General features: G+C 36.8%; 1 protein-coding gene across 2 annotated transcripts in view; it reads right to left on the reverse strand.

The window, feature by feature from the left end:
• POC1B (POC1 centriolar protein B) overlaps positions 1-14,021 on the reverse strand; it is a 48,935-nt gene that overhangs the window by 11,202 nt on the left and 23,712 nt on the right. Inside the window, exon 11 of one of the 2 annotated variants that reach the window (XM_026049714.1) lies at positions 986-1,128. The exons of the other annotated variant lie outside the window; for it this stretch is intronic. Coding sequence (XP_025905499.1) covers positions 1,126-1,128 — 3 coding nt within the window. The 3' untranslated portion in view covers positions 986-1,125. Of the gene's footprint in view, positions 1-985; positions 1,129-14,021 lie in introns of those variants that run through there. 2 annotated transcript variants of the gene reach the window in all.

Below are 14,021 nucleotides of genomic sequence, written 5' to 3' on the forward strand. Positions count from 1 at the left end.
AGATTGCTCAGCAAACCTAAGTGAAGGGATTTCTGCACTTGAAGGAGTATTTACTTCCAGGAGCATCACATCAAAACCACTTGTCTTGAGTTCAATTTTTCAAACTGAATCATATACAGTATATCACAATATATATTTGTATAATGATCTTATGCTTAATTTTTAGGGAAAAATAATTCTTAATGAAGTTACACTACATTTAAATAAGATGAGCTAAAGGAACACACATTTGTCTTAAATGCTGCATCTCAATCAGAACAAACAAACAAAAAATATTGAAAGGAAAAACCTGAAAGATTCCACCAGGACAAAGGATTGAAGGACATGGGCAAAACATCCTCTAAAACCTTGAAGAAAACTGATAATTCCTGCAGTCTCTGTGCTCCATAGTCAACAGGCAGGGAGTCTGATGCTTCCCCAGAAGGGCTGGGAGGCTGCTGTTGAGAACAGCGCACAACTGCCCATAATGCAGAGCCTCTCCTCCTATGCACAGCCAAGTGCTATAGCAGAGCCGCCAGTGCAGAAGTGCAAAATGACACTGATTCTTTGCTGCCACATCTTTCTTGATTTTTTGTATACATATACATATATACACATACGTATATATAAAATGTAGATATACACACAGAGCCTTCTTTCAAGGTTATATGTCAAACCAACAGAGGCTCCTTCCTGTTGGTATAGTTGCATCTCTACCAATAGCCAGCATAAAAATGACAGTGATACAGTGTGAAATATTTTTTGTGCTGCTTGATACCAGCAAAACTCATACCAACAAATCTTACTGCACAGCCCAACCCAGGTTGCATTCCACTGGCAGGTGCCAGGAAGTGTAGAGCACTCACGCACAAAGACTTCACTGGGAGGCCTCCTTTTGTGTGAGTTCTGTCCTTACTTCCCTTCAAAGTAGGGGTTGCAGGAGGATATTCCAATGTTGGAATTCCAATGGAATGGGATTCCAATGTCCACTGAGCAAACAACGTCCTCCAATTCAAATTATTTGCAAGAAAATGACAGGGAGTAAAAAGCATTAGGCACTAAGTTAACAATCTAGGACATGAGAGTTCAGAGAGAAGTCCAACAGTGCCAGCAAATTGCTTGTAGACTTTGCCAAAGAGCCAGATGCTACTGTTAGGGGAAAAAAAAAAAAAAAAAAAAAAAAGTTGTGTAACATTTCACAGTTTCAAATTTCAATATCCCTAATATGGCCAGAAAAATAATATTGTACTATGCAAGCAAGGTACAATGCTCTTCAGTATTTCACTGAAGTTTTTATTAATAAAATATTAAATTTATAAAGGATGATGAGGGAAGATTTTAGGAGGTCATCTCTTATTTAACAATAATATAACAGGAAACACAATAAATAAAATGAATAAATAAAGGATAAAATGAAGTTTCAAGATTTTACTTGAAAAGTCAAATATATATGTTTTTATCAGATGTCATTTAATAATTGGAGGAAGAACCAAAATTCCACACAGATCTATTTCAGCATTAAGAACACACAGAACTTTTGGACACACTATCCAGTTTATCTGGGTAAATATAACAGTTAGTGCCATTGAGTTGAGCTCAAAGACGTGATTTTAAAAAAATTACTTTAGCAGCACTAACATAACTTTGTTCTTACCTAAGGCAGTTGAGCTCTACAATTTATTGTAATGGGAATAAAATTAGGCAACTGAAGAAAGTTTTTTGAGAATTGCATAAAAATATCCCCAAAATGTAAATTCGGAGTGGTCTAACATGCATGTTACGGTCTTGAATTTATTTTAATTAGTATTCTCTTACAAACTTCTGTCAAAATACACACATTATTCAGTACCAATTAAAATGCTAAATGTCTTGGCACATTAGATTGGTAAGTAGAGTCCACTTGTTGTATTAAAAACAAGGAATTCAATGCTAGAAAAACAATGCTAAAACATTAGGATTGCTAATAATAGCCTTATTTTGAAATGCTTCATAATTTTCTCCCACTTTTGTGCTGTGACAGTTGGAACTTTAAGAAAATCAAAATAACCACCTTATTGATAGAGGAATATGTTTTGTAGTTCTAGCTGTTCATTAAAGAACAGAATTCAATTAAAAATCTCACTGTGATGACACAGGGAAGTGGGTTTTATTGCTTAAGGAATTCATTAGCTACAAGACTTTAAAGATCTTCTCACTTCTTGTCACTAGCTGACAAATGACATTTTAGTCATTTTTTTTTTCCTATCTGACGTGACAAGAATTAACAAACAATGGGAGGTGACTAACTGTACACATGTGATAAATGGCAACATCACTCTGACCTGAATTTGGGGGAGGACAGGGAGGAAACGGATGCTGACAGACTGAATGAATTACAATTCCAAATTGTTTTTTGTCATTTTTAAATCTCACAGGCCTATAGAAGTAGAAGAGTTCTCCCTTGATCACTAATCCACTTCTCAGATAAAAGGTGTCTACCTTTGTCAGTGAACAATCTCTTATTTTGGAGCTGACAACATCTGACATGCTGAGAAATTACTATTTATTTTTAAGCTTTTTAAATTTAAAGAAGCCTGCATACAAATATTTTGAGAGTAGATAAAATGTCATTTGAAGAGATTATGTTCTAACCAAGTGAAAAACACAGAACTCCTATCTCAACAGATGCCCTTAATGTCACAATGGTCATATCTACTATCCTAGTGACTTTCTTTAAACTAAATAAGAATAAATCATTCCTCAAAATAACAGAAATAGACAGCTAACATTTAGGGTTTTTTTTCTATACTTCCACATATGATGCTGGAAGAAAGCCAAAATACAAAATTCTGAGCTGATAAAAAGGGTGGAGAAGGAACTAATGACTGTGTGGTATTGTCACACAGATTAAGATCCTGATTCACATTTTTAATGATGTGGCATGTCTGGGCTGACTTCTTTACATGAACCTAAAAGGGAAAAAAAAACCCTCATCACCTCCAAGAAACTAGTACAAACTGTTGCCTGTCTGGCCAGCAGGACATTCCTGAGGCTGACACAGCTCGAGGAAGCTCTGCCTTGTCATTCCTACAGGAGCCTTTTGCTGCAGAGCTGCAGAAAGGCAGCAGCAGATGGAGAATACAGCAGAAGAGAAGCAATCTAGTCAAGTGGCCTTGGAAATTCACCATTTAGTGGCCCAAATCCCATTACTCACACACACTATTGCACTTGGTATAGGAGAAAGCTCTATTTATTGAAACTTGAAAGGTGTCCAGTCTCAGTAGTGATACTTACACCCTAAAATAGTTGAAACAATATAAACAGACCCATGACTCATAAGGAACAAGATCAAAGATTATTCCTTCATTCAGCAATGTGTACTGTATTTTGTAAGGAAGAAGTTGTGAAGAACAGGTTCAATGTGGATTGGGATAACTCTCATTTAATATGAGGCACTTAGGGACATGGTTTAGTAGACATGGTGTTGAAGGGTTTACAGTTGGACTTGATGATCTTGAGAGTCTTTTGTAACCATAATGATTCGATGAGTCTATATATAAGTGGAAAATAATGTGTTTTGTTAAATAAGATTTTATATACATGCATATATGTGAAATATCCTACAAAAGGTAACTATACAAATTTAAAGTATTGATTAACATTAGTATTTTCCATGTTCAAAATAGAAAACAACAGTGAAAAGAGAGTTATATATACAAAAGCACTGTTTAACTCACTTTCCTATTGCTCTATAGAGTACATTAAGTATCTTGGAATGCTTTTTGGATTAGTGACATCCAGATCATAACTATCACAGTTTTAAAATAGTATTCAATGTCAATTGTTATCACCTCAATCTACACAATTCAATATATTCCTGTACCCTGACATAAAAAATTACCTGCAACAATTACTTCTTTTTAACAGAAAGGAACATCCTTTCAACACAACTAATTACACTGGCAGTCAAAGGATGAACACCAGTACATTCCACAAGAATTGAAAGCCAAAATAAGTCTAAAGCTGAGAAGTGAAGAACTGAAGAACAGAGGAATACAGCTTGCTTACATCACGATAAAGAAATAAACTATTGCATGTCTGCTCTAGAAATTTGGTCTTCTTGTTAGACCAGGTCAAACAAAAATCAGAAATTTGTATTCTATTTGTATTTGTTATTTATTTGCAATACAGTTCTCATACTCTACCATGGAAAGAAAAGGAAATTTTGTTAAAAATTGTCATGAATTTCAGAAAGAGTGTTTTTGCTTTGTAAAGATAACTACATTCATTGCAGCCTCTCCCTGCTTCAGTTTCGTTAAGTATAAAGAAAGGCAACATGAAACGCCTCTCATTTTCCACTAGTAACATGATCTGTTATCTCTTCTGAAAGGTGATTTATTTTGGTATTTTCTTTGAAAGTGATGCACATTTCTCTAGACATAGAAAAATTATAAATATAACTGCATTTTTTTTTTTAATAAAGATGAGTGAGATCCACATGTTAAGGTGAATATAAAGATGTCAATATACATCTCCAGTATACATAAAGGTGCCAATAATATTTAAATATGTCACTAAATTACTGTTAATGAAACACCATGTTAAACATTGTCTGTGAGGTGGCAGTTAAGGAATGTAAAATCAGCCATGCTGGAAGGCACATAAACAGAAGTATCATACTGTTACTTCTCCTTTATTATTTTTCATTTGTTTAAAACTGTGTACTTGCAGCTGAATAGAAGAGCTAAGCAATGAAGAAGCCAATGTGTAATCAGTTATATGGTATCAGTTATTACACAAAGGGGTCTAGTCAGGATGTGGAATATGGAAGTAAATATACTCCTACTGTGTGTTGCACTGTGTACTTTAAGAGATGTTAAAATGACAATAAAAATGAATGTAAAGTCCCAGCAGTTGGCACTGTAATTCCAGATCAACAGCCGGCATTCCAGATCTAAGTGCCACATTCCATCTTAGGGATTTTTTACAGACAAAAGTTATTGTTGCTTTTACAACTTAAAAAAAGGCAGAATAATATAAATCATCATAACTTAGAAGTGGTGACACTGCTCATCAGGCAAAACTGCATAAGCATTAGAATGAGAGACAACAAAAAAAGGACATTTTAGCACACTTTCCCAAGGAAAGGATGCTCAGACCATTTCTGACTACCAGTTCTGTCTGCCTGTCCCCATAATTCATTTGTAAGTTTTGAACCTGCTGCAGATTTAAAACAGCCTGACAGTGAAATAGATAGAAAGAGCCAGTTTTATATAAAATAGTTGAGAATAGGTGGCTGGTCAAAAGAGAGAAATCTATAAGTACTAGCACTGCAAAAGGAATTATTAGACACTGAAGAATGCATTCAAGAGAAAGAACTTATAAAATACCCTGAAACAAGTGAAAAGCTACAAATAAAACTTGATGATCAACAGTGAAACACAAATTTGCAAGAAGACGGCGTTCTTTATTTCTGATGCTTAAGGATTATTGTACTTTACACGGAGCGAAGGAAATCCTAGCAATGGCACATATATTACCTAGAGACACTGAGTGGTACAGAAAAATTTTAAAGAGGTTAATATTTTTAGAGAATATTTTAGAGAATATAATTTTAGAGAATATTTTTATCCACTGTTTAGGAAGGTAATGAACATTAACTGTATCTCTGGAAATATACTTTCCAATCCAACCAAACAAACAAAAAAAAAAGATTGTTAAACAACTTATACTACATGTAAACATTTTTTAAACCTAGGATTACACAGTTTGTACTCCATAGTTTTGAACTAACTGAACCAGTAAGCCAATGATGTTGATATATCTGGGAATAACAGAGAAATACCAGAAGAGTGGGGAAGCCAACATTCCATCAATATTTAGAAAGGATAAACAGGATAACTGTGTGATCATAGGTCACAGTAGCCTTGAGAATGATGTCAGGGTCAATTACAGAAAAGTTGGTCTAGGACATAAGTAGGAAAGATTTAAGGCATAACCAGAAGAGGATCAACATAGTTTAAAAAATTATAACAATAAAAAAGTCCTGTCAAACTCAAGACTCAGTCTCTCAATCCTGTTTTAAGGGACTTATGTCATTTTTGGAGCCAACACAATATTCTCATTATCTGGAGTAGAGAGAATACATCTCTCACAGCAAACTAGATAGTAATGCAACAAGGTTTGTAAAAAGAAAGAGGTTTTATTTGAACAATTGATATACTTGGAAAACAAGCTTTTAGGCAGAAGGCATCTTCTGGGTTTAGAAATCACTGTAACCTAAGTCAGAAACAGAATCTCCTAGCATTTGTTCAAGCATCATCATTTAGAAATATGAGAAGAGGTTCAGATAGTAATAAGTACTTAGATATTTAGTAGTTAGGTAGTATAATCATTCAGATTTATTTTTTGTAACAAACTATTGCATTAATCATTTTGAATAAAAATGTTATATAGATATTTCATTTTATATTCAAAACTGCACTACATAGCTGTAAGCAGGTACAGTAGTACTTATGAACAGAGGATAAGTCAAGAGATATATATCTCAGCCTTAATATCTTTTCTGGCATGTTAGATCTATAGCAGTTTCATCACCCAATTCAAGATAAACAAAAATAAAACCCTGCAACCTTTTCCAAGAGGCTTGAACATTCTGAACCGATCCAAACGTTTCCTTCACTCTCAGCCCCCAGCATGTGCTCTCTCAGAATTATTAAAGTGCAGTGAATCCTGCATTCAATACTTCTTTCATTGCAGTAGCACCAGTTAAAACAGGTGTTTACAGCCGTACAGAACTGCTGAACGCTAACTTCATTAAGTTCCATTAAGCTAACTGACTCACAAATGGCGTTTTTAGATCAGTAGTAAATCACCTCCTAGGTCAGCAGGAAGCTCATTATGGACTGACAATCCAAGTGACAGAAACACTTTTCTGCAAGTGCTATAGTAGTAATTTCCTGTGTGAAAGGCTTGCTGCTGCTGTCACATTCCTCAGGGGATGCTTCTTCTCAGAGGATGTTACTCTTCCCCAGGAAGAGGAAGGAAGCAGTTGTTATTGGATGTGTGGGCTGAGAGCTGTCGGGCATTTTCTGCATGCCTCAGAATCAGCTGTGAGATCTGCGGATTCGGCTTCGATTCCCAGCCCAAGGCGGGCGGCAGACGACGACATTACTTAGCCAGGCAAGGTCAGCACATACAAGTACAGTATCTCAGGAAGCTAGGAAAGAAATAATACCTGGAACTGCCGTGATTCTAGTTCCCAGAAATGTGCTGACTTGCTACAGGAACAGTATAAGGAATGTTCTTTCAAGTTGATCCATGTCTTTTAGCTTTGTACTGTTGCCGTGAGTAAGGCTCTACACAGAGCCACATATCAGTTCTCAAATTCATCCATAGTTAGTCAGTTTGTCTTACCAATAGTCTAACAAAAGAGTCTGTTAACAGGTAATGTCAGTACTGAGCAAAGGCAATGTAATTAAGCAAACTATCACATGAGAAGACTAAACACTGGAGCCTAATCTTCTACAGTTTGGGGCTTTCTTTTTCCATTAGGTCCTTCTCCTGAATTCCCCTGCAGTCACTCCACTTGGCAGACAGTCAGTACCTAGCCCAGCACCAGGGAATGCTGTCCATTCAATCACTTGTCACCAAAAGAATATTGACAGTGTCACAGGAATGAACACACATAGTGTCACCTCCCTTTTCTTTAGCAGAGGCAGTAATTTTGGTTTATTCATTCTACCAACTGCTGATTTCAATTTTTGATTAAAAAAAAAAAATAGCAAAGGTTTATCAGAGAGTTGAGACATAAAGACAAATAAACCTACCATCCCATCAGCTACATTTCCTCAGAAAAGTAGGCTAAAAATAGTACAGGAAATATTATATTCTTGTACTCTCTAGTGGAAACCTGACTTTCTCTCAAGCTCCAGTTCACTCAAAGAATATAATGAAGCTTATTAAGGAATATCAAGACATGTATTATTACCTAATTATGTAGCAGCACAACACATTTCCTGTTCTTCCCTTGTAAACCAGAAGTTACATGCTGTGTTAGAATATCATCACTGCAAAACACAAAAGCCATTTGGGTGGTACTCTTATTACAAACATTGAATTCATCTTCATGTATCTGATCTTTAAAATTAATCATTATCTAATGCTAGTATTATCAGAGGATTTTTCTTGTGAGATTAACTAACCAAGTCATTTTAAGCATGCCTGCACCTCTATGAAGGATCAAAGTTTACAAATTCACTGTTGAAAATGCTTCATGTCAAATGCTTCAACTTTTTGCCACCTGTGACTGGAAAAAAAAAAACTGTTTTCTTTGCATATACCATAATTTCTGTGAAAGGCAGCAGCTGAGCAGAGAAGGCAGCCTCTGCTGCCTCACGGACACTGCATATGGACTAGGTGCAGCCTTTGTTGCTTTCCTGACAGCAAATGACAAGCTAGAGACAGGGGAGAACATAGCGCGCCCTTTCCTCCATGCACTGAACCCATATAGCAAGTGAGGACTAGGAGAAAAGCAGAAAGGAGCACATTTGGCTTCCAGTGTGACGCAAAGAATGCCTTGGACACAGAGGAATGTCTGTCTAGGTGCTGTCTGCCAACACACTAAGAATTGTCTATGTAAGAGTAAGACTGGTTTAGGGAAGGTCTTACTTGCAAAGATGCAAGAGGCAGAATGTACTAATTACTTTTATCCTTTCACATCAAACACTCTCAAGTTCCTCCATTTGCAGCATTCATTATTCTACTTATGCTTTTATAAAATCTAACATTAGCAATTCAGAGCCTCTTTGAGAGTTTTTGGCATTCCCATCTACGGAAAAGGTACAGAGAGTTTTACCACAAGCTTCTGGAGAAGAAAGATCTCTTCACATTACTCAGTAATTTCACTCTATGTTTGAAATTCGGAATCTAGTTTATGGAGTTTGTCCTTTTTTTCCTACTGCATTTAGCAGCAGTAAAGAGTAGCAATTTAGAAAATAAATAGATCTATAGCTACTGAGGAAGTGACCTTTGTTATGCTGAGATTAGCTTTCTGCTACATGTCCAAATATCAATTTTATACTCTGCAGCAGCACTTGGGTTCTCTCTGGGAACAAGGAAGGTGGATACAAGAGATACTGCCTGGGGAGAGTAGGAACTGTCAATTTTGAGCAAAGTTCTTCTATGATTGGGATCCATCCTCAGGGCAGAACTCTATCTCATCAATGAACAAGTTTTGGATGAGAAGCAGTAGTAGGACACTTTCTGTCTTATTTTCTAGAGGATGGAGATTCCAATTTTTCAAAGGAGTAGCACTAGAACTTGCCTTTAGCAGAGGAATAAATAAATATCATATAGGGATCAGAGTTTAAATGAAAGGCTGGGTCTCAAAGGTCCAAAAATATGTGAGATTCATGAACTGCAGAAACAAGCAGTGCATTTCTGTTTGTGCCTTTGGACCAACTGCAAGAAGCAGTAAGGATAGCTACTGTGCACTGTGAAGTGTCAGGTGAATTTTACTCGACTGAAAGTGCCCTTCTGAATAGCACTGGGGCCCCAAAGGAGGTGATCTAGCTGCGTAATTCTTATTTTTCAGGTCTTCCTCTTCCCCTCCCACTAACGTCATTCAAGGCAGATGGCGTTTGTTTCTCTGTAAGACTGCAGCCAGGAAAGGATGGAAAACAGAATAAATACAAAGTTTCATGGAAAGGATGCACTTTTAAGACGTTCCTTTTTATCATCCTCTCTTCTACAAAATTCTGGATTTGTGATTAAGCCACACAAGAAAGATCTTCATCCCAAGACCTCTTCAGAAGTTGCTTTCAGTGTGAGAGAACAGCTGTGTAAGCCTTCACATACACAGAAAAACAGATGAACTAGATACAAATTCTGCATTCATAATTGTTATCATAGTTTACAACGCATGAGGGAATGCTTTTCTCTATTTTCTTTCCCCTTCCCTTCCCTTTCTTTTATTTTTGGATATACCCAAAATACAAAAGGCAGTAATATCTGGGTGAAAAAAACCTGAAAGACACACTGTGGAGGCAACAACTGTATCACAAATTGAGTATATAAATGCCTGTACTTTACCCAAATGCAGTACAAATCCGCTGTCAGTGATTTACCTTAAGTAATAAAACTGCACATATACTACTATTTGCTCTCAAAAATGGTAAAATTGGTGTAAAAAAGAAAATAATCTACAAGGTCTCTTTTATTCTAAAGAGACACAATCCTTACCTTTACCCTTCCAATAATTAACAGCTCAACTTCATAGAAATCATACTGTACATGAATAAATATGTCTTTGCTTTCGTTGTTTACTAGCACTGGAAGAGAAAAAACAGCATATTTCTCACAATCAGTGCAGACTTTCTGACTTCACATTACAGTACGCTGCTTTGCTCCCTTCAAATCCTGTTTACATGAGCAAGGTCACGGGACGGAACACTGCAGAGCCCATACAGAGATTTCCTGCCACTGTGGGTAAAAGCCACTGAGACATCATCAACTTTCCCTTGTTCTCAGCAGCTTATCAGGAACCAGAGGTTGCCAGTGTATGAAGTTGCAGACCGATACAGACCCCGGGAGAAAAAAACCCATATACACACACCACAAATCGAACCCCTCTCAAAACTAAAAGTAAAAATCATAGGATGAATTAGGAGGAAACGGTCTCGAAGGGAGACAACTCTTCCAACTTTTGTTTTTCAACAGCTCAGAAAACAAAGTACTATTAAGTTGCGTGGCATGTGGAAAAGAAGAGCTGGGAGAGAGGCAATATAATATTTTTAGAATCTTCAGTAAGAGGGAAAGGAAAAAAGAGGAAGCTCAAATTATAAATCAAAGGCTAAGATTACATAAATATAAACCTGCAACAAAGGTAATTACTAATAATATGATTTAGGTTTGTTTTTTTGTCTTTCTCCAGGCAGAGTGCTGTGAAAAACAGAGGACAAGCTACTTAACTGTACCTTAAATCATATTATGGTGTAGAGTTTGGGGTTTCTCTATACAGGGAAGACTTTGACATTATGGAGGAAGTGCAGTGAAGGGTCAAGAAGATGTGAGGCGGCCACAGGACATGATATATAAGGAGAAGCTGAGAGAACCAGGTTTGCTCGGCCTTAAGAAAAGTCTCAGGGCAAATCTAACTGCTGTTTCAAATGTCTGACTGCAGAATATACAGAAGACTGAGCTGGACCATTGTGATAGGATTTGGGCAATATGCAAGTTGGAATGTAAGAAATTCCAATTGCATTTTGTGAAAAATATTTTCATGACAATATGGTAAAATATTAAATAAGTAGCCCAGAGAGTTTGTGGAATCTCTGTTCCTAAAGATAATCAAATGGAAAAAGCCCTCTGTAACCTCATCCAAGTTGCGAAGTTGACCTTGTTTTAAGTGTAAGGTTGGAAGAGATTCCTCCAAACCCCTTCCAACATATCCTGCTCAATAATTTCAGTTAATAAATCTATATCAGAGAAAGGAATACCTTTTTGCTTTGTTTGAAGTCCTTCCAGAGGCAGTATTAACGTACTTTCTATGACCAGTATCAACAGAAACAGACTGAATAGCCTGAAGAGATTCTCAATTGGTAGATCACACAAAGCGGAAAAACCCTGTCACAGAAGAGATAAACGGAGGGAGGTCGCAGAACAGGGGTGTCTTTTTCCTGCTTCCTGGAGTTGCTTGAGTTTTATAAGAATTAATCCAGTTACTGTCTAGAAGCTCGATAATCATTCAACATAATATTACAAGGTTTGAGAGAGATTTGCACTCTTCCTGAAGATCTTTCAGTGAGCTGTTGGGAATTCATCACAGACCCTACAAAAGCTTCACCGTCTTTATTTGTTCTGAAGAAGTCTGGTCCAGGGACTTGCTGAAGTGCTTTTCAAATACCATCTGTTTGAAAGACCTTAATAGCCCTGCTGTGTTAAATGCATAATACATAAAGTCATTGAACAAGAATACTTAAAGATAGATGAACACAGTAGTATATTTTTCCTTTCTGAATATATCAAAATGGCAGAAGAGCTATTTAAGTGTAACACTTGAACAAGAATAAATAGGTTTACACTGGACATTTGTGAATTAAGCTGGCAATCTGAATAAAGACTCTGAAGTCAGCCCAAAGAGCAGAGCACTGGACCAGAGTCCTTTCAGTAGAAGTAGGAGAAAAAGCCTACAAACAGCTTTAAGATTGGTCTTGATAAATTTTGCAGGGGTAAACAAAACCAAAGTATACAGGGAATTGCCTGATAATGAAGGAAAAAGAAAAAAAAAAAGCCAGATTTTGGAATTAGGAAAAGACAGGATCAGTTAGACACAATAATGACATCAAATTATGCCATTCATGTGAGGATAAATAATATCAAGGAGAAGTTTGGCAGTTTTAAGTGAGACAGAATTCCATCATCTTCCCTTCCTGCCTTTGACCTCTCAGAAGAATATAAAGACTCTACAGAAGAGGCCTCTACACATGATGGCAGTTGAGCCAGTTCTACATGAAAAGGTCTAAGTCACTGAGATCCAGAACCCTTTGGGAAAAAAGCATGGAGAAATCTGATGGCTGACCCACATCTCAATTTAAAAACAGGCAGCCATTCCACAGACAAGAGGTGCAGGAAAGGCAGAAGACAGGTACTGGAGAGCACAGTGATGCTGAACACAAACACATGACATTAGAAAGCAGGGAAGCCCAGATGGGTTGCCAAATTTGTGGAAGTGTTGCTTCAGGAAAAGAGGTAGTTGCAGAGAAAATGTGCACTTGGCTACTGGATTTGTGTCAACAGTGGTTCTGTGGGCCAGAGAAGTTGCCCTTAAGACTGTAATCAGAGTAATGAGGATCGAAAATGTTACTAGATGGAAGAGGGAGGAGGAAAAAAAGGTAGATGATGGTTGCTGGGATGCAGAAAGGTGAGAGTCAATGGTGAACAGCAGCTCAGGGTAATAAAAACATGTAGGAACTGACAGTCAAAAGGTATGATTTTTGAAACAAATTTTTTAATAAGACTGTAAGGTCTGACTGCTACCTGTAGTGGATCTACATTAAAACAAAAATCCTTGTTTGACTCTCTCAGATGATTTCTGGGCATAAGGTTTTATTAAGTGCTTTCAAACTGAACGAACTAATGAAGAAGATTATATGATTGGCAGTTGTATAGATATGTGACAAAGAAATACAGTGTAGCATACACTGTATACTGTAATCAGTATTAAGATCAGGAAGTAATGAACACAGCATGTTTTAATGCAACGGGTAGTCAATAAACTGCATCAAGCTACAATCTGTCAAACCTGCTTAAGAGACTCCTGTAAATCTCCAAATTACTTCTTTTGACACAAATTATCTCATCTTAAAGATCCATATTTTTTGTGAAGAGACAATACGACCGTTGCTAAGCCTTAAGGTATATGAAACTGTAACATTTCTCATCAAGTAGAAGACACATGTGGTTATTTCTGTTGGCAGATTTTTCTTTTTAAACATATCTTTACACCATGATTTTCACCCAATGACCTCAAAGTACTTTATTAAAAGTACCCTCATAAGCTGCCTATTCAGAAGGCATTTATGATAAAACAGAGCAGCAGAAACCACACCTACTGCCTAGGCTGAGGTATTAACCGTTCAGCTGTACAACTGTTGATAGGGCAATTAACATCACTGTAGATACAAATCACGCCTTCACAGGAACAGATTCAGAGCTAAAAAAGAGAAATTCTCATTTTAACCTAATTCTAGAACAGTACATCTTCTAGGACTTCATACCAGGAGAGCATATTTCTCCTCCTACGAAAGTACCGTTAAAACATTGCCTTCCTTTCCTCCCACATGCCATACCAATGTCACATGAAAAGCTAATGCTAGAAGGATCTAGTCCTATCATTCTTTCCTAGAATTGTTACCTTTGCTTTCCTAGAGAATTACCAGATGACTTAAAAGGAAAAAAAAATGAAATATCATTACTGGAATTTTAGCGTAAGGTAACTATTCTCTAGGCTTCCCATGAAGTGCAGATAAAGGCAGAGTTAGAAGGGCTGTTTCAGAATAAGA

Source organism: Nothoprocta perdicaria, unplaced genomic scaffold, assembly GCF_003342845.1.
Source record: "Nothoprocta perdicaria isolate Ctin4 unplaced genomic scaffold, notPer1 scaffold_61, whole genome shotgun sequence".
Lineage (NCBI taxonomy): Eukaryota > Metazoa > Chordata > Aves > Tinamiformes > Tinamidae > Nothoprocta > Nothoprocta perdicaria.